This window comes from Bactrocera dorsalis, unplaced genomic scaffold, assembly GCF_023373825.1.
Source record: "Bactrocera dorsalis isolate Fly_Bdor unplaced genomic scaffold, ASM2337382v1 BdCtg357, whole genome shotgun sequence".
Classification (NCBI taxonomy): Eukaryota; Metazoa; Arthropoda; class Insecta; order Diptera; family Tephritidae; genus Bactrocera; species Bactrocera dorsalis.
In genome coordinates, this window is record NW_026038408.1 from 1 (window position 1) to 19,290 (window position 19,290).

The following is a 19,290-nucleotide window of genomic DNA, read 5'->3' on the forward strand; positions in this document are numbered from 1 at the left end:
TGTATGCGCTGCGCAGGCGCGAACAACATTATTTGTTTTTGTTTTGCTTTGATATGCTTTTACCTTAAAGATAGTTCTTGGTCGTTATAGATTTGGCTAAATAATATTTTTTTTATTTTTTTTTTTGGCATTTTATTGTTTTTATTTTATAATCAGTTGTGTTTTTGTTGTTTTTTTTTGTATTTTTTCTAATTTTCGTTAATTGAACTATGTCGCCGCCTAGTGTGCACTGCCTACAGCCCTGAGTGTCTTAAGAACTGCAAGTTGCGCCATTGGCCTACTTAACTGTACATATGTAACTGTAATTGCACAGTCCTTTATTCAAGTTAATTCAGCGTTTTCAGTTCCTTCGTTCGTTTACAAATCGTCACCTAATCGATGTATTTCGTCTAGCATAAAGTCGACATCCTGTTCGGTCACAGCGGCCGATGAGATGATCGAGCGGAAGAAATTTGGTCGTCGATCGTCTGGCTGATAGCCGACCATCAGTGAACCTTTCTGCATCATGCGACCCTTGATGATGGGGCAGATCTGTGGAATTAGAAAGATACAACATTATTAATTTATGTATTTAAATTTGCATGTGGTTAGAATAGTACTCATACGACATGGTGGCAATTGAAAGCTTTGATATTCGTCTCCTAGCAAAACTTTCGAAGTATAAGAAAAATGAAGACGAGAAAACACAGAGAGCCTTCTGACTTGAGAATACCAGGTTACATTTAATAATTTATTATTTCATGAGAACAGAGAGCTCGGAACGTTATGAAATTCCCAAGGTTTCTCTCAAAGCATGAGAATCATATTAGTTAATTTGATTATACCAAGAAACAATGTGAATCATACTTAATACTTATACCAGAAAAGACTTTCGAAGAGCTCGCGTATTGGAAGCATAGTAATTACCATAACATCTGTGAAAAGTATCTTTGATCTGTCAAAAGAGGTCCCAGAGTTTGAAAATTGTGTCTTCTATTTTATGTAAGTCTCATTTCTGAGGGGCTTTATGGTTCGAGTTATAAATATAAATTCGAAATCGACGAGTTTTAAAGAAAATGTGGTTTGCCGAAGGGATCCCAGAGCTCTATCCCTTAAAGTAAGTCTCATTCTAGAAAATACTGTAAGTGGGTTATATTGAAAGCGATCCCTCAGATCTTAGATCTTTCTTTCTCTATCTTACGAAACGCCGCTGGGATTTTCCAAGTGAAGGTATGGTTCGTTGAGAACCCTTTACTTGGAATTTGACCTCATATTAATTGGTCTCGACTTAGTGTATTAGGTTGCGTCAAGTCTGTAAGATATTGCAGTTATTGTTCTAGTTGTTCAAAGATGAAGTGAGTTCTTGCGATAGGTCATGACTACCGCAAAAATTCATCCTTGATTCTATTAATAATGTGGATATATCAAGATCTGTCATCAAAATTTAATATAATCAGGCTTGTTGAGAATTTCGATACCATATTAAACTATAAATGGGCTAAACCAAAGTAAATTTGACAATGTAATGTATCTTGGTATAAATTTGGAAAAAAGAACACTTCACATATATGTAGAGTATGCTCCAGGAATTTTTTTAAGAGTCCTTCAGACCAATTAGACTAACTTCCTTCTTACTAAAGAGTATGGAATAGAACACGAAATATGATGACCATCGTCCCGTTTACGAGATGCAGGACTCTTCCTGGCTTCAGATACCTAACATTCTGGGGCAGAGAGATAGAGATGACTAATATGGTCAAATATCTTGGTCTCACGCTGGATTCCACTCTGCGGTGGAAGCAGCATGTTGATGTGGTGTTGATGGTCAAAGCTACGAAGGCACGTGTGGTGTGCAATCGGCTTGCTGGTAGATCCTGGGGCTGCAAGTCCCAGCTGGCTGTGCACCATAATCGTGCGAACGATTATTACATATGGAGCGGTGGCTTGGGCTCCGAAAGCATCGCAGACTTCGTTAGGACTTCAACTATCGAAGCTGCAACTACCCGCCTGCGTCTGCGTCTCGAGTGATTTGTGTACATGTTCGTGGCAGCACTTGAAGTCTTGCTGGAACTCACACCGCTTCACAGGTCAAGTCGCCAAACACACACTGCTCCAAATGATAGCAGAAAGGTTTGACAAAGGTAAGGTAATCTCTTCCCAACGCATGAAGGACCAAAGTGGTGAAATACCCCGGCTCTTCTCCCTAGAGAAAGCATTACCTAAAAGGTTAACTTCACTGGGAAACTAAAAGTTACCCTTTTTTATGTTTAGTGTGATCTTCGCTAAAAAACCTTTGTTACATGAAGGCATTTAAAATTCCTGTCAGTTGAACTCAACGCTAAAGGGTTCGGAAATTAATGACATCTTTTAATTCATGATCGTTTTTTATTAAAATTTTGCTTTTTTTCAAAACTGATAATCTGTTTTTCTTTTTAAAATTTTTATCCAATTTAGGTAGATTATTAAAAACTGATTGCTTACCTTGGCCAATTCAGCTTCCTTCCTCTTATCATGTGGCACACCCCTCAAACGCTTTGGTATATACCAGAAGGAAACATTGACCAACTCGGGCTCGAGTATCAGATGGAAACGGTCTGATTGCTCCCGTATACGCTTCACTTGGTATTCAGCGAGCTGCATTAAACGATCCTGTTGACGTTCGAAACCCTCATTGCCCTTGGAACGCCACTGCAGCCACAATTTGAAGATGTCGTTGTGTCGGCCGCACTGAATGACCTTGTCGCCGGTATCATAGCTGATGTCGTACTGTTTGTCCGTCATGAATAGATATTCGGCTGACATTTGATTACAGCTAATCAATAGACCCTGCGGGGGAGGACGGAAAAATGCAGCGGATTAGTGGAAGAGTGACATGTGAAGTGTGAGGGCTGGAGAGTGAAGTGTGATGGCTGGAGAGTGAAGTGTTATGACTAGAGAGTGAAACGCGCTAGAGCGTATAATGGATGTACATAAGAATATATATTGGATGTTGGTGTGGGTGTGTAGGTTGAGTTGCCAATATGTGTTTTGTTGTAATCTTGGCAGCAGATTTGGTTCACACGCATTTAATGCGCTTTTCATGTTGATTCGTTATTTGTAGTTGTAATTGTAATTCCTTTCAATCTTGTCAGACTATTTACTTTGGGGATTAGGGAAAGTGGACAAAGTGTAGGATTGAAGTGAAGTAGAAGTAGTAGATTGAAGTAAACTTAAAGTCGAAAAGGAGTCGCAAATTGAGCCGCGAGGAAACATTTTTTCGAGAAAAATTTCTTTTACTTTTAGAATTTGTTTTGCAATTAAATTGTCTGTGTTTTGTATGTACACATATACTACAACAGTCATTTATATATATATGTGTATGTATATAGGCACCAATAACTGCACAGCGTCAGCATGCCAAAAGCACATTTTGCCAATAAGTCAAGTTGAAAATTTAATTAAAATTCCAAAACTGACAGTTTGACTTCGCCAAAACCGGCAATAACTTTCAAAAACAACTGTGACCAAAGCGAGCATATTGCTCGAATGACTTTTGTTGCTGTAGTGTAGCTGCTGTTGCTCGTTTTGCTGATTGTACTGTTACAAAAATTTGCTACTAATGGTTTTCAGGGGTGATTTTGTTGGTATTTCATTAGGGTGCACGCACGAGGAGTACAATTTGAATTAGACAGACTCGTACATTATTGAAATTCCAACAACATATGTATGTATGTATGTATAATTTTCTTATGTATATTGTACACGAAAAGCACAAATCATGTTGAAAGTTAAAGAGAGAGTTGAAGTGGAATGAACAATACGTTAACAGGTTGAATATTTAAGAAGAATGGAAAGCATACTATAAAGAAAACTCCTCTTGCACCAAAATCCACACTCCTAGGTAGTACATATATTCAAAGCGCCTATTTTCTTAAGCTTCCCTAGGTAATGTATTTTAAAATCTTATTATCTTGACCAATCTCTTCTAAAACGTACTAAGTGGCTTTAACTACCAGATACCTTTCATGATTAATTGGTTAGTGCACTTGTTTCGATTTACATATATTAGTAGATACCTTTTATAAGAGATCCTTTCGACTAAGTTGAGAGCTTAATCTATTTCAGTGCTAATTTTCCTGATCTTTCTCTACCTTATTTGCAATATCTCATAAATTAACGACAACAAAAATAAACAGATCAAACTGGTTATCGAACTCCAAGGATATCACTAGATTATATGTGGTAGTAAATAAATTAATTGCGATATATAAAAAGAATCATTCGTATTTATTCTCAATATAAAGAACTATCCAATCCTATCCTATTAAATAAATACAAAAACGAATATGTATAGACAGTGCAGAGAACAGGGTTTAGATCGGGTACAAGTCCTTCCTGGTCCGTAGTTCTCAGGGGAATAAATTCATCAGAGGAACCAAAATTGGAAAAAGTCAGTCCTTTGGTACCTCAATAAGTGAGATCGTATTGACAACGTCATAATAAAAGCACAGTAGGCTTATTTATAGAATATCTTTAAGGCACTGTCTATAAATAGAAATTCTGATCTCAGTTATTTGAAAGCGTAGGTTCCGAAATAAAAGTAACGGGTGATCGAGGTAGATGTACTGAACAACATTTACAAATCGTTCAAATTTATTACGAAAATTCACGTACTGTATAACAGCATAATCGGCCTATTTAGTGTACTATACGCAACTCCATCATCCATTTTGAGACGCAGCATTCATTGTGGGATAATATTCGATCGACTAGACCACGTCCAGTACGCTGTGAAGAAAATATTCCAGCCGTAGCTGAGAGTGTATACGAAGATCGTGGAGAGTCGATTCAGCGACGTTCACAGCAACTCGGACCGACTTCTGTACAAAATACAGCTTGTGCAAGAACTGAAGCCGCTTGACCTTGCCAAACAACATCATTTTGCTCTATGGGCACTTGAATTGTTCCAAGAAGATCCGTTGTTTTCGAGCCGAATTTTTTTCAACAATGTGGCCCATTTATGGTTCAATGGATATGTAAAAAAAAACAAAATTGCCGCATTTGGGTCGAAGAACAAACTCAAGAAATTCAAGAGCTGTAATTTCATCCCGAAAAAACCACGATTTGGTGGAATCATAGGTCCATTTTTATTCAAAAATGATGTGGGTGAGAACATAACCGTCAATGGTGACCGTTGTCGCGACATGATAACCGACTATTTGATGGCTGAAATTCAATCTCGTTATCTCGGCGTCATTTGGTTTCAACAAGACGGCGCCACTTCCCACACATCGCAACGATTAAAGGATTTATTGAGAGAAAACTTCGATAAGCAGATAATTTCACGTTTTGGGTCTGTCGATTGGACACCAAGATCATGTGATATCACACCGTTTAATTTTTTCCTGTGAGGATATGTAAAGTCTAAAGTCTATACGGACAATCCCGCTCTGATTCAGGCCCTGGAGCAAGACATCACGTGTGTCATTCGCCAGTTTCCAGGCGAAACGCTCGAATGTAGGCGTGGCCAACCCTTGATAGAGATAATCTCCAAACAATCTCTGTGATAAAGCTTGAGAAGTTCTTCGCATTTCTTATAAATTTTCTTCTTAACTACTACCTAGCTTAATCTATATATGTATATATGTATACCGATTGTTTCAAACTGGTAATACAAAAAGTGATTTGAAATGTTTTTGTTTTCCTAGTTGACTTGACTTTTCGTCTGGTGTACAGTACATTTGCATTTGCATGCAGTGTATTTTATATAAAGATATATGTCTATATATGTATATTTATTTTTATAAAAAAATCTACTTACATCCTCCTTGAAATGTATGGTGGAGCACTGCAACAAAGCGCCCATCAATTTATGTGGATTCCAGGTGACCGAGTCGGCTCTAAAGCGCGCGTAATTTAGATCGCATAATAAAAAGAAGAGAAAAATCGAAATAAATTATTGCACAATTGGCCGCAACTGTGAACTCATAATTAATTATTAAGTAAATGAAATTAATAAATTTTGTTTGCCACAATTAAATGGCATTCAGCAACAAATTACAAGCAATTAACGCGAGTCCACTGACTTCAGGGTACGCCAGAACAAACCAAGAGGGATGAGAGCAACCCTCATATACATATATACAATGTAGCTTTCTGTGAGACTCGTTGAACGGCCGCAACATTTAATTCAATTCAAACAACACGACAAGGGGGAGTGAAAAAAGTTGAGAGCTGCTCTACAGGGGTGAGCATGAGGCAGGCTGTAATGTCGCGTTGACTATGGACGCGCCTGCTAAACATCCCTCTGGGAGCTATTTACGGTTTGCCACACAGATGCTGCCAGCAATTTCGACGCGACTTTCGCAATAAGGTTTACACTTTACTGGGCTGTGGTTGTGCCTCGGCGGCTTGGGTGGGTTGTTGGCGGCACGCAGTCTGCGTCGCAAGGCCGTGATGTTATCTTATTTGTTCAGTAGAACGTAAACACTCGAATGACATTTGCCAGATTTCAATTGCAGCGTTTATACTCGACATAAATCTCGATACACACATATGTACATATACTATATATAATATGTATGCATGTGGTTGTCGTAGAGTATATCTCCGGAATGTGTGCGTTTATTTGTTGTGTTCTTGAGGAGGCGTTCGTTGGCAGTGGCTTGTAAGTGGCATATGAGTGCTCTTCATCAGGTTCATCAATAAACGGTTTTGTGTGCGGCATTTCGGTTTTTCCCGCCGGAATTGATAGTGATTTGTGTGCAGCATATCATTTTGTAGCGATACGAGTATCATTTACTTTTTTTATTAACACTTGTCAAATACTGATGCTTTCGGTGGTTTAAGAAAGATTAATCGTCTTTCTATGAAGATTCAATAAATTACAGATGCGGTATCGAACACATTTCGCAAAAAGATTATAATAAGACATTATTTTGCACTATGAGCACTTCTCTTCACTTTTAGAGGAAAAAACGTTGCAGCGCTGCGACCGAGCTTCTTATAGCAATCCACTGATTGTCATCTTTCTTTCAGTAGGTAGTTTTTACTATAACCTTCATTGATGACTGAATATTTTTAATAGAAATTTTTCATTGTAAAATGTCACTCACGTTAATTTATAAAAAAATCTCAGTAGAAGAAAGGATTTCATTACAAATTGCCCATCAATGACCAATGTAATGTATTCTCTCATCGCCTTATCTTGTTGATGAGAGGCGCGATATAATAATTTCTATCATTTCGTTTTATTACAAGCTCTCTTTGACACTTGAGGTGAATAAATATTATGAAACTAAGTTTAAATGAAAATTAGAGTGGGTCGACTTTTTTTTTATAACATCGCGAATGGGAGGAAAAACTTTGTCTAAGAGACTATTGGTCTAAAAGCGGTTTTGAGTCAGCGATTTTTTAGGCGAGGCTTAAAAAATATGACTAATCGGTTTTATGGGAGATATATTATAGTGTCCGATCTTGTAGATTCCGATAACAATTAATAAAATTTCAAAATGCGTCTACGTGTTAAATTTCATTGGGATACCTCAAAAACTGACCAGCAATATTTCATAATCCCTAAAAAAACTTCGCCTTAAAAATTCGCTTTTAGACTCATAGTTTCTAAGGCTAAATTGTTCAAAATAATCTGTAGGATAGTGCCCTCATACTCGAATTTTTACTTTTTTTGGCTCCCTGTAAAGTGAAAGTAGTAGATCTCTTTTCAGTTTTGAAGAACCCAAGTGGAAATAAAGGTGAAAATTCATAAGGTGTTTCGGAATTGGCTCATTTAGAAGAAAGCTTATAAGAATTATACAATAAGATGAACTAAATTAACCTTGGTTGGCTGTTAGGTTAGAAATATAGAAGCCTTATAAAGAACTACGGAGAGTATGGTAAAGAAACTCTATAACCCTTTTATGTAAATATATATTTTATACATCACAGAATATGGACGAGATCCATCCTAATATCAATATGAATCGATACTAAGCGAAAAGTCAATGTTTGCGGAGAATTGTAGAGCTGTCAGAAGTGTACAATTGCAATCACCAACCATTCAAGAGCTTTGAAAGGAGATTTAGGAATCCTTTGGCTGTGAAAACGCAGATTTCCGCTTTAAATTTAAACCGCCAGCAGCGGAGGCAAAAATACTGGTCATGCACAGATGACGTCGGGTTCCAGAACCAAATCAAAGTGATAGCTTGATCAGAGATCGGTCCAGCTTTACAAAACCGCTATAGCCAAATCAAGGAGAGATACTTATATCCCGAAGTAAGGCCGGTAGCGGTCGATAAGAAAGATATTCCATTCAGAGCAAGGGTTTGGATCCCGGCTACACTATCACAGCCGCATCAGATAATTCATGTTTTCAATTTTCCAACGGAGGACTTAATATTCCCAAAAGCTTTCGAAGACGGCAGAATTGAATCAGCTGTTGATATGAATAGGGCGAAGATTTATACTCAGCTGTTATTCACTAAGGAAGTAATTGAACCGCTACCGAAAAATTGTGGAGAGATTAGCTATGCTTAGACGAAAAATTATGACATATATATGATACAAAAGATGCACTACAGATAATGAAATGGGTGAAGTAGAGGAAGAGCCCATGGAGTCTGGAGCGTTGAGTATAGTATTGAGCAAATATAGTACTTTTCGTGGTTTAAACTAGTGGACATACTCTCAAAATTATGTCAAACAATGTGACTAGAAAAAACTAGCTGAACTTTTTATCTTGGATGTAAACCGTTGCTGGTTAAGTTTTACGATTTGGTTATTCCTAAAAAAAACAACCTTGTTAAGGGTATTATAGTTTCAGTATAGCCAAAGTTAACTTTTCTTTTCGTTTCATTTTAATTTCTATCAGAGTCAAGAGAAAAGATGTGAGCAAAGCAGGATAAGTTTACCTAGCTGTCTCCTCTATTAATTTGCCTCCACACACCAATGTTCCTTTCATATCAATTTTATGTAAGTATGCACATTCCTGCAATCTCAGCATCCACTTAAACACTCCAATAACTAATCCTTTAATGCAAATGTTATGTCGTATGCTGGGCTGGGAACTCTGTAACCTTCAGATTGCACAATTTGTCAGGTGCACCAGCTGTTGTTGACGCTTGCAATGCACAGAAAGCAATAACAACACGGACAAATTGCAGTGGAGATGAGTGATTTGTTCAGTTGTTGTAATCCTTTTGTTTCAAGTTGATGTTTATTGACATGCTTAACGGTAAAATGCACAACAAGAAAGAAGATGTTAAAGCAGAATGCGGGTCGTGCAGCATTGCGAGGGTACGATACTAAACAAATACGTAAAATGGATTTTCAACAGCCACCCGCAGTCAATGGAAGAGTACTGGAAGGGAAAGCCAAGTGCAAAACGTTCAAAATTGAGCAGCGAAGAAAGGCGGCTCGTGGCATGAGCGAGAAAAACACATTGTTGAAATGTAATTGATGGCTGAGGTGGCTGGGGTGTGTGTGGACTTATGTAAAGTAAGGGCAACACTTTGCAGGCTACACAAACACACACACTCATATGCACTCTTACAGAAATCAATTCATAAGGGCTTGCTTCTGCTTTGTGCTGTAAGCCGAAAGATTTGAAAGAGGTCTGAGGAATTTTCGCTTAAAAATTTAATTTGCTTTGCATTTGGCGCTGCAGCGATGCAAAGCTGGCATAACTGCGCCCTGGAATGCCGTAATCTTCTGCAGTGGAATGCAATAAAAACAAACGGTGCACAAATCCCTCCACTATTTTGATGGACCTAATGCATTTCCTCTCACACCCGCTGTCATTAAAATCGAAGCCTTGTCAGCTTAAGCTAAGCTCACTCCAATAGAAGAAGCTGCTACTCCAAACTTCGAAGTAACTTGAGTAAAATAACACCATTTCTATCACTTACTTCCTCTGTTGCTGTTGTTATGCGCATTAAAGTCTGGCAGCTTGCGGTGGCGCTGCGGCCATGCTAATCTTTAAATGGCCTAAGCACTCTCAAATTGATTACCATATCCATCAACGCCCGTTGTGCGCCTAATGCTATGCTTTTAATTTTTTTCAAGGTTTTGTATGAAGTAGCTATAGCGCTTACACACACACACTCGCATTCACTTTGCTTAAAAGAACAATTTATCGAGAGTAACCACTAATCTGTCGGTATTTATGGGCCTCCTTTCACTTGCAGCGTTCAATTATGTTAAGTTGCGGTTATGCAACTTCTTAGTCCTTCTTGTTGCCATGTATGTGTGGGTGTGCGTGTGCCTCCTATTGTTGCAGCCTTGTCTTAATTGATGCTTCGAAAATAATGCCAATGAATTCTGTCATTAATGGAGGGTACTATGACAAGCAGTAAGCTTCCAACTCTCAATTTGAAGCTAAGCGGAGCGTATGACATTTGATTAATGGCCGTTCGAAGGCAGTGAAAGGCAGCACCGACTGTTTTTAATGGAAAGTTGAAGCTCCAAAATCCAAATAGATGAGGATGTAAGATTTCTTTAAACACTCACACTTAATTGAATATATACATAAATAAAATTGATTTTAAAATTGTTTGAAAAATTCGTTACTTTTTCTTCTATGGCTAATAATTATAAGAAAAGCTCAGTGAAATGAAGCAGGAGTTCACGAAAAAAGTGCACTTAGTTGCTCGTACCAAGCCAGACCATATCAAGTCATTCTGTATGAATTACTCTTACCATTAATTAGCAAGCCCAGGCTATATTTATTAAGTTTTTACTTCTCAATCTCACAATAGGTCACTTGCAATATCAGTTTGTGCAGAACATCAATAGCTTCCGGAACAACAACTGATTTTGGACGACCTTTCCAAAATTCGTCTTGGAGTAATCTCCGACCTCAATTGAATTCACCATACCATCGATGAAAAATGTTGTTCACTATATTAATACAACTCAAGTAGTTCGTTAGGACTAGTCATCGAGAAGGCCTGTTAAACCTTATTTAATAACTGTGAGGGTGTATAGAAAACAACTTATATAAATGACAGAGCAGCAGTAAGATAACGAAGCAAAAAGGCTTAAGTAAGATAGAAAAAACTAAGGTCTTATTAAATAAGTCTAGTAAAAGTATATACAGTTAACAGTTACTACTACCACTTTTGCCGCAGTTTCAAACAAGCAGGGAATAAGAATATAGTTGAAAGTGAAAAAAGTTCAGAATCATGTACAATATGTATGGTCCAACGACGTTTGTTCTTAAATTTATTTTTTATGCCCAGAAGAACCGGCGTATGCACATGCCTTAGGTCATAACAATCCGAATGGAAGAGCCACGATACAAAGAAGCGTGACATCTGATAGGCTAGCGTTAATGTCCGAAGACAGCTAACAGTCCCCAGCCAGATAAGGTTGGAACAAAGGAACCTTGTCCTCTAAATACATTTACAACTTCCTAGATCTAGAATGAAGTAATATGTGTAATAGTACCATATTTCAGGCTTTAATGGCTGCAGTTGATCATATAAAGGAAGATATCAAGGGTTGAATAGGCGGCTAACGACTATATTACGGAATTTGACAACACTACTCTTGCTATCTGAAATTTTATCGCGAAGTTTGATATTTTTGATGGCATGTATACTCAGCACACTTTGACATAAGAGCGCTTTTGTTTTGTTTACAGTAATTTAAAATATTCTTCTAGAGAAAATAATGGAATTAAATCGTGTACATTTTCTACTTCCATTGTGGGTGAACTCAACAACAGAACGAAGTGACATTTAGTAGGTCGCAGATTACGTTCCGAGTTCGTTGGTTCAAATTAGCCGAAGAAACACCCCAAATGTAAAAAAACGCTCCACTTTAAGGCATTCTTTACCAAGTAATGCCAAATTTTCGAGATTCCTGCTTTACTTCACATAATATATTTAGAAAAAATTTATATATGCAAATGATTATTCAGAAAACTCACCGCTCAATGCCCGAGAGACGAGGATGACGATATTTCCGCGACAAAAGCAGACCACCACCCCAAGCAGCCTAAGACAACAAGTAGAAGAAAAAGAAACAAAATTAATACAATTGATAATTATGTTTATGAATTCTCTTAAGTTTTTTTTGCCAGTCCACTTACATCTATGTGCAACCAACACTTGTACTTCTGGCAAATATCCGCTATCTGATTGATGTTGTCGAAGGCACCCAACACCGTAGTACCAGCGGTCGCATTGACAAAGAATGGAATGTGACCCTTGGCCTTTCGTTCCAATATCAAACGTTCCAACTCCGAAATGATCATCTTGCCATGCTCATCAGATGGCACCATAACACAGTGATCTGTGCCCAGACCACAAACAGCAGCGCAGGACTTCACCGAATAGTGGCATTGATCAGAGGTGAACATCACCAGTTGGCCGGGCAGACCGGCAGCACCGTGTTCCTTGTAATTGGGGAACATTTTGTGACGTGCCGCAAGGAATGCATACAAATTGGAAATCGAACCGCCTGGTGCCAGTATGGAGTCGCCACCTTCCCAGCCAATGATTTGACGCATCTTTGAGAGTACCACATTCTCCATTAAAATGAAGACGGGCGCAATCTCATATGTGAACATGTTGGTATTGGCAGTTGCAGTCAACCACTCGCCAGCCATCGAGACGATGTCCAATCCACATGACAGCTGATTGAAGAAGTGTGGATGCCCTGTGAAGTAGAGAGAAACAAAAGAAATTAAAAGGATACTTAAATAAAAGTGGCGATTTGTGAAGAGAAAAATATCTTAGATTAGAGTTGCGTTGAGTTTGACAATATATGTATGTATATATTTATATGTGTGGGGTAAACGGAAACCAGAATAGCACTTCCGCTCTGTGAAAAACCTCAGCAAAGGCGGAAGGAGCTATTCAATTGAACATTAATGTAGCGGAATGATTGGTCTGATAATAGAAATTGAAATCGATTTTTTCTTCTTTTCTTGTAGAACTTTAGTGACAGAAAGTATTGTTTAGTAAAATAATTTTTTCTACGAATATTTAAGTTTCTCTTTCTCCCAAGCGAATCACCAGTTATCAGCTTTTAAATATTGTTGAGGGAAGAAGAAAAGTTCACTTTTTTTATATATCAAAGAATGCAGGTACGCAAAGGTATCTTTAAAGACTTTTTGTACCATATCCTGTGTGAAGTCTTAGTTGGCATCGAAGTATGGTAATGCCTTGGCTCACTCCAGATAATGAGCACTTCAGTAAGACCACTTCACAACTAAGTTCTACGCCATGGAGACGGAATCCGAAGGAGTCTTTGAGTAGTTTTGTGACCGTCGAGATCACGAGGTACACATCAGAGACCAGAGACTGGTCGAATTAGTGGACTTCACCGGCCAACGAAGAAGGTGAAGACTGTATTATCGGAAAAGTGATGTCCAGCTTTGTTAAGATTCAGAAGGTGTGATCTATGTGTGGCATAGGGAACAGTCACAGAATTGTAAAATGCTCCAATATTTTTCCGATTCGAGATCGCCGCCGTGGCTTGCCGCTCCGCAGTCACCATGGCCAAGTTGATCGCATTAAGCTACGACCTGTTGCCACCGTTTTCTTTGGAGTTGACTTCGTATCAGTTCTTTTTTTCAAACATGAAAAAGACATTCGCCGTGCAGATGCTCAATCCTCCAAAGTTAAGACCATGGAATATTGTTGGGCAAGTGTGTACAGCTGAAAGAAGACAATATTTATTCCTATCTACATATATGGAAAAATAAAACTCCAACGACTGAAAACGACTTTATCGGTTAGATCATATTTGATCTCAGGCTACATTTTCGAGCTCCTAACTAGTTGGATTTGGTATTCTCTTGCGATGTAAACCTTAATAGCAGATGTCGGACATCCAACGACTGAAAACGACTATGTCGGTTAGATTAAATTTTTTCTCAGGCTATATATCCGAGCTTTTGACTCCTTGGGTTTAGTATTTTCTTGCGATGTAAACCTTAAGAGCAGTTATCCTTGGCCGCATTGTATTTAAAGGTTTATTTCAATAGGAAGGTTCAACTTAAAGAGGCAACGCAGAGCTTTTGCGATTATTCGCGCTTGTCTATCACAACGTCACTCGACATAATTGTTTGGAGCAACAAATTGAACGACACGAGACAGGCGGCAGACGACAGACGCTGAGCCTTAAGCTAGCAACAGATGTGCTTGGCAGCTATGTCACAGAATACTCACGCCAGAATCAAAAGACCCACTTCGATCAAAAAGAAAAGAGCAATTTCGCTACCAATCTATGCTATGTTGAATGTTGAATGCAATCAAGAAGCGAAAGTAATGCGCTCATTGCACAGCTAAGACAATGGAACGTCCAGACAGTGAGGAAACAAAAATAAATATTAATATTTTTTATTGTTTGCAAGTGTTTATGTGTATATATATGTGGAACTCCAGGCACGTCGGGAAGCACGCCTGAGCGCAATTCAATACCGTTGTATTCGAGGCCGAGGTCGCCGCTGCAAAGGTCAGTTCGAGCGTGAGCGAACACAGTTTGAGCGAATAGGCGGCAGACTCCGGCACATCTGGCGTTTCCGTTAACAAATCGATATATTTTGTTCCCAGCGAAAATAAAAGTCCATAGAAAATATGAATAAGGTCGCAATTGTTTGTTGACTGTTGAGGAAAGTAAGAGTGAGAGTCCTCCATTTAAATATAAACACACATACGAATATTGTGTGCAGAGTTGGTAGTGCTCTAATTCTAATAAAGGACATACGAGCTGCGCAGCTCTTCGACTGCTGCGAGTGGGTTCATAAATTGCTCATTTATTGCGGCTAATTGCGAATTACAGCAACACAACAGCCAAATGGGACGCAGACGAAATCCCCAAACAGAGTCCACAACGCAAACAAATAGGAAACAAATCCAAAAGTAAATAAAAATACAAACAAGAAATAGTAAACAAAGCGCACAACACTCGCCAGCCGAGACACATGAACCTGATTTGCCCAACAAGGATGTGCCAAGTGTGAATTCGCTGCACAAGGGGTTGCAGTTTTGTTGCGCGAACCCTTCGTCTTAAGTCGCTAGCTGCTCAATGTCGGGTGCCATAAGTCGTGTGATTAAAAACCCATTGCCTCAAGCCTTGCAGGCGTCATTCATGTCAAACTGCACACTCATATGTCTATATATATACATTCGTAGATGTGTGTGGACCAGCTGAGGCCACCAAACGGCATTTCCGCATGGAGTGAATCATTTGTCTTGAAGGGATCAGGTATGATTTAACGAAGGCAAACATTTCAATTTGCACGCGGTGTTGCCGGCAGTGTGTCACAGTTGGCCTAAACTTTCGCCCAGCCAGTGTTGCTGTTATTGTTGCTGCTGCCACCCTTCGCACTCGCTGCCAGTCATTCATTCGTTCATTGAGCCATTCATTCGCATCAAAGGATCAGCGTGCAGCGAGTCAGAAAATAACAACGGATTTTGATTAAATCTCTCCTCGCACACAAACACATATACCATATATACTTGTACATATATATTATTGTAGAGAGATATTGAAGTACTCGTAGTACTCCAACGCATTGTCAAACAGACAGTTGCGCCTGCTGCCTGCCTACGATGAATGAACACCGCTTATGTGTTTCTATGTATGCCATGCGGGCTGAGTATATCCTTGTCATGTCTATAAACATATATTTCTGTGGATTTCGTAGGCTGCTTGGGGTTGGCAGTAGCATATTATGTTGCCAATATGGAGTGCGGGGGATTACGTGGGATTATGGATCAGAAATGGGATTTTTATCGCAGTTACGAAATAATAGCAAAAGCATTTTTGCGACCCAGCCGGGCTGGCCGTGTGAGTGGTAAGGTGAGATTTGATGGCATTCACATTAAAGTTAAATGCGAAAGTCATTGTAAATAGACAAGTCAATGCTGGATTACCGTTACGTGTGCTTAGTTGTGTCTCACTTTAACAGGAGTTTAACGAGAAACGGAAATCCCTAATTATTTTTAAGCCTTTGTGGAGTTAGTATTTGTTATTAAAGTTCAAGCTTCTGCGTTTTTTAGTTAAACAAAATCAACTTATCATGGCGCGATAACGGTCGTCATTGACGGTATTGTTCTCACGGGAATCATTTTTGAAGAAATATGAAGCGATGTCCCACAAACCACACCACACCAGAATGAAATGGCAGCTCTTGAATCTCTTTAGGTTGCTCTTTGTCCCAAATGCTTAAATTTTGCTTGTTCACAACCCATTGAGCCGTAAATGGGCCTGATCGCTGAACAAAATTTGGCTCGAAAACGTTAGATCTTCTTGGAACTTTTTAAGACCCCATAGTAGAGAGAAACAATGTCGCTTGGGATGGTCAAGTTGTATTTTGTACGCTTTCAATTTAGATCTCGACGTAAAATGCACCAAGTCGTTCCATACGTTAGTCCGAGTTGCTACGCACGGCGCTGAATGGACTCTCCACGGTTTTCGTGTGTACTCTCAGCTTCGGGTGCTATATTTTCCTCGTGCTGAACGTGGTTTATTCGGTTGAATATTATGCAATAATTAATGCTAGATCTCAAGCTGCGTAATGGTTTTGCGAATAGTACGCTCAGGAGTCCGTTTATGTTGACCATAAATCGAGCGATCCTGTGAAATTCTCTGGCCTTTCCCTACTTTTGACATGGCAGATCGAGCAAATTAAAGAAAAAATAGTCTTTAATTTTTGGTAATCTACAAATGGATCAAAACTGGCTGATGAAGTGAAGGCCGGGCCTCATCAAGCTGCCGGAATACTGCAGTATCATCCAGGCAGAAATTTTTGCGGTCGCGAAACCTACTGAGATAGATAACAACGAAGGAAACGACATAAAGAATATCCATATGTACATGTTTCAAAAAACAAGCGGCAATTAAAGCATTAATCTCACATAGCAATGCGTCAGAGAAGGACCTAAAAAGCAGGGAAGAAGAAGCGGCTGCGGCTTAGTTCAGGTCACAAAGGCGCTCCGGAAAACGAACTAGCTGAAAAGCTTGCCAAAAGTGCTGTCGACGTGACTACCGAAACAGTTCAGGAAATATAACAAGTCGCTAAAAATGATATACAATGAAATTTCCAAAGGGGCTGACAGACGGATCACGATGACAGAATGCTTCGGGACATGCAATATCGCCGAGATCATCAAGGGAGTGGAAGGGAAACAAGCAAGCTTTCTACTCACTCTACTATCCTTCTACTAATACTCTTGAAAATACTGTAGGACTGTTGTTTGCCTAGTCACAGGTCACAATTTAGTGGTATCACGTGCGAGCCGTATAGGCATTATAAATAAGAAAGTGAAAGTAAGTTGACATTAGAGTGACACTGCAATACCTCCCCTGCTTATGTCCGACCCTATCTAGAACACTGCTTAGATATATAGAAACTTCGTAGTTCAAGAGACTAGATGAAATCTTAGAATTGGATATAAGGTCTATATTAAACTTCGCTAAAACCATTGAGGTCCTGCATTACGTTGGCCTCTGCTAGTATTGATGATGAATCTCCATCTGGCATTACAAATGACTGTAAGTCGATGTATGGCGTGATAGCCAGCTAATATCAAAAAAAAAAAAATTTTAACCTTAAAAAACCTTTGCAGAGCAGACTAAACGGTAAAGGATTAAAAATATAACAAGGACGAAAAGTCACAGAGTTTCGCAGCGATTTCCTACGTAATTGATAAAGTTTATACCAAATACAATTTAAACATACATATTTGTTGATTCACAAGCTTATTAAAAGTCAAACGCTGCTACTTTGCATAATTGAATTTGTTAGACAAACAATGACAGTGCTTATCTGCTAGAGGTATGTTTGAACAGGCGGACGACGAGAAGCTTAGTGTACTCTTCATTGCAGCGAACGAGCCAATCGCTCCTTCCCAGCGAAATTTGTCTTGACATAATATTTGAATAATAATTACCCGTCACTGACAATTTGCATTAGCATATGTTTTGATGCTCCCAATCGCCCAGCACAGCATGGTGTCTCTTCTTCGGCGAATGCGTATTGTGTCACTCGAGACGTGACTGGTTGTGCTGCGGTCGCATTAGGGTAGTTTGTGGCGCGGCACGAGCACGAGCTAACAATGGACAGATAATCAGATCAACGCGCGGCTGATGCTATTTTATAGCCCATTGAATCCAGACTCTTAAAATTTACACCTTTCATCTGCAGACATGCGAATCTGTTTACAGAAACTCCTTTTCTCACAGCCATAAAGGGTACGAGAATAGCTTTTTTTGCTGACAAATATTGTGGTTGGCATAAGTGCCAAATCAATCAAAATCTCTTACCGCCAAAGGATTGAAAGCCAAAAGTCGTGTGGCAATGAGGAAACTTGGCACTTTTGCTTGCGTCATGAATGACACACTGATTCCATTGTGCGCGAGCGCTCGTGGCCCGCCCCTTTGAGCGCTTCCTAATCGAATTGGCCACGTGACCACAATTGTGTTTGAAGTAGCGATAATAAGCGTATTTATGGCACTACGAAGACGTGGCATGCCACATACTTGCAAGTAAATATATGCCACGGGGGACCCTTAAACGCAACGCCACATGCCACACCACCGAACCGGATTCGCCTGCCTTGTTGCGGATGTGTCGGTGTTGGCGTTGACTTCCTACATGTTTGTTTGTTATTGTTTTTGTATGTAAAACTTTTTAATGAATTCAATTTCGGCTCACTTCTCTGTGGTTGTTGGTTTTCAAAATTCAATTAACTCCAAAGAAAATATAAAAACAAATAAATATTTCTGCTCAATCAGCAGTGGACGTGAGAGCGCGAATGTGTGCATAGAGACGTGAGTAGAGCTATCAATATTCACTATTTGTATTCGCTTCAATTCCGTAATACTTTATCTACTTCGCTTACTTACCAGTCTTCACTTGATATTTCAGTGTTGTTGCACAATCTTCAATGAGCTGCTGTAAGGTCACAGCTCGATCGGGTATGTCCAAGTTTAGTATCGTCTTCATTTCCTCTGGATGATGGAATTCCAAGATTTTCTCATTGCGATCATTGGTCGCCTTCACAAAGTCCAATAACACATCGATGACCTTCTGCAGGAACTCTCGGGTCTCAGCAGTGGCGCTAACTGTTGTCGGCAAAAGATCTGGGGAGAGACAAATGTTTGGTTTATAATAATCGTAGCAAAAGTTTATTAAAACTATTCACATACAAAGTAGAGCTTTAAACTAAATTTTGTAGATTATTGCTGAAATATTTATTTAAATGACTAATATTGTTCAGGTTTAGGTCTAATATTGAGAGTTGAGTGAGTTATTTTGTTAATTTTAAAAAAGTTGTCTGACTCATATGGTCTAAGATTGCCGACTGATTTTAACAAAAA

General features: G+C 39.1%; 1 protein-coding gene across 1 annotated transcript; it reads right to left on the reverse strand.

Annotated features, from left to right (window-relative positions):
• Nucleotides 1–163: 163 nt before the first annotated feature.
• LOC105224871 (glutamate decarboxylase) lies at nt 164–19,053 on the reverse strand (the record flags this gene model as incomplete). Its single annotated transcript, XM_049462239.1, is given in 6 exon segments — nt 164–531; nt 2,461–2,805; nt 5,780–5,858; nt 11,885–11,952; nt 12,047–12,615; nt 18,817–19,053. Coding segments are annotated over 6 exon segments (1,472 nt in total), but the record flags the coding sequence as incomplete, so codon positions are not given.
• Nucleotides 19,054–19,290: the final 237 nt, after the last annotated feature.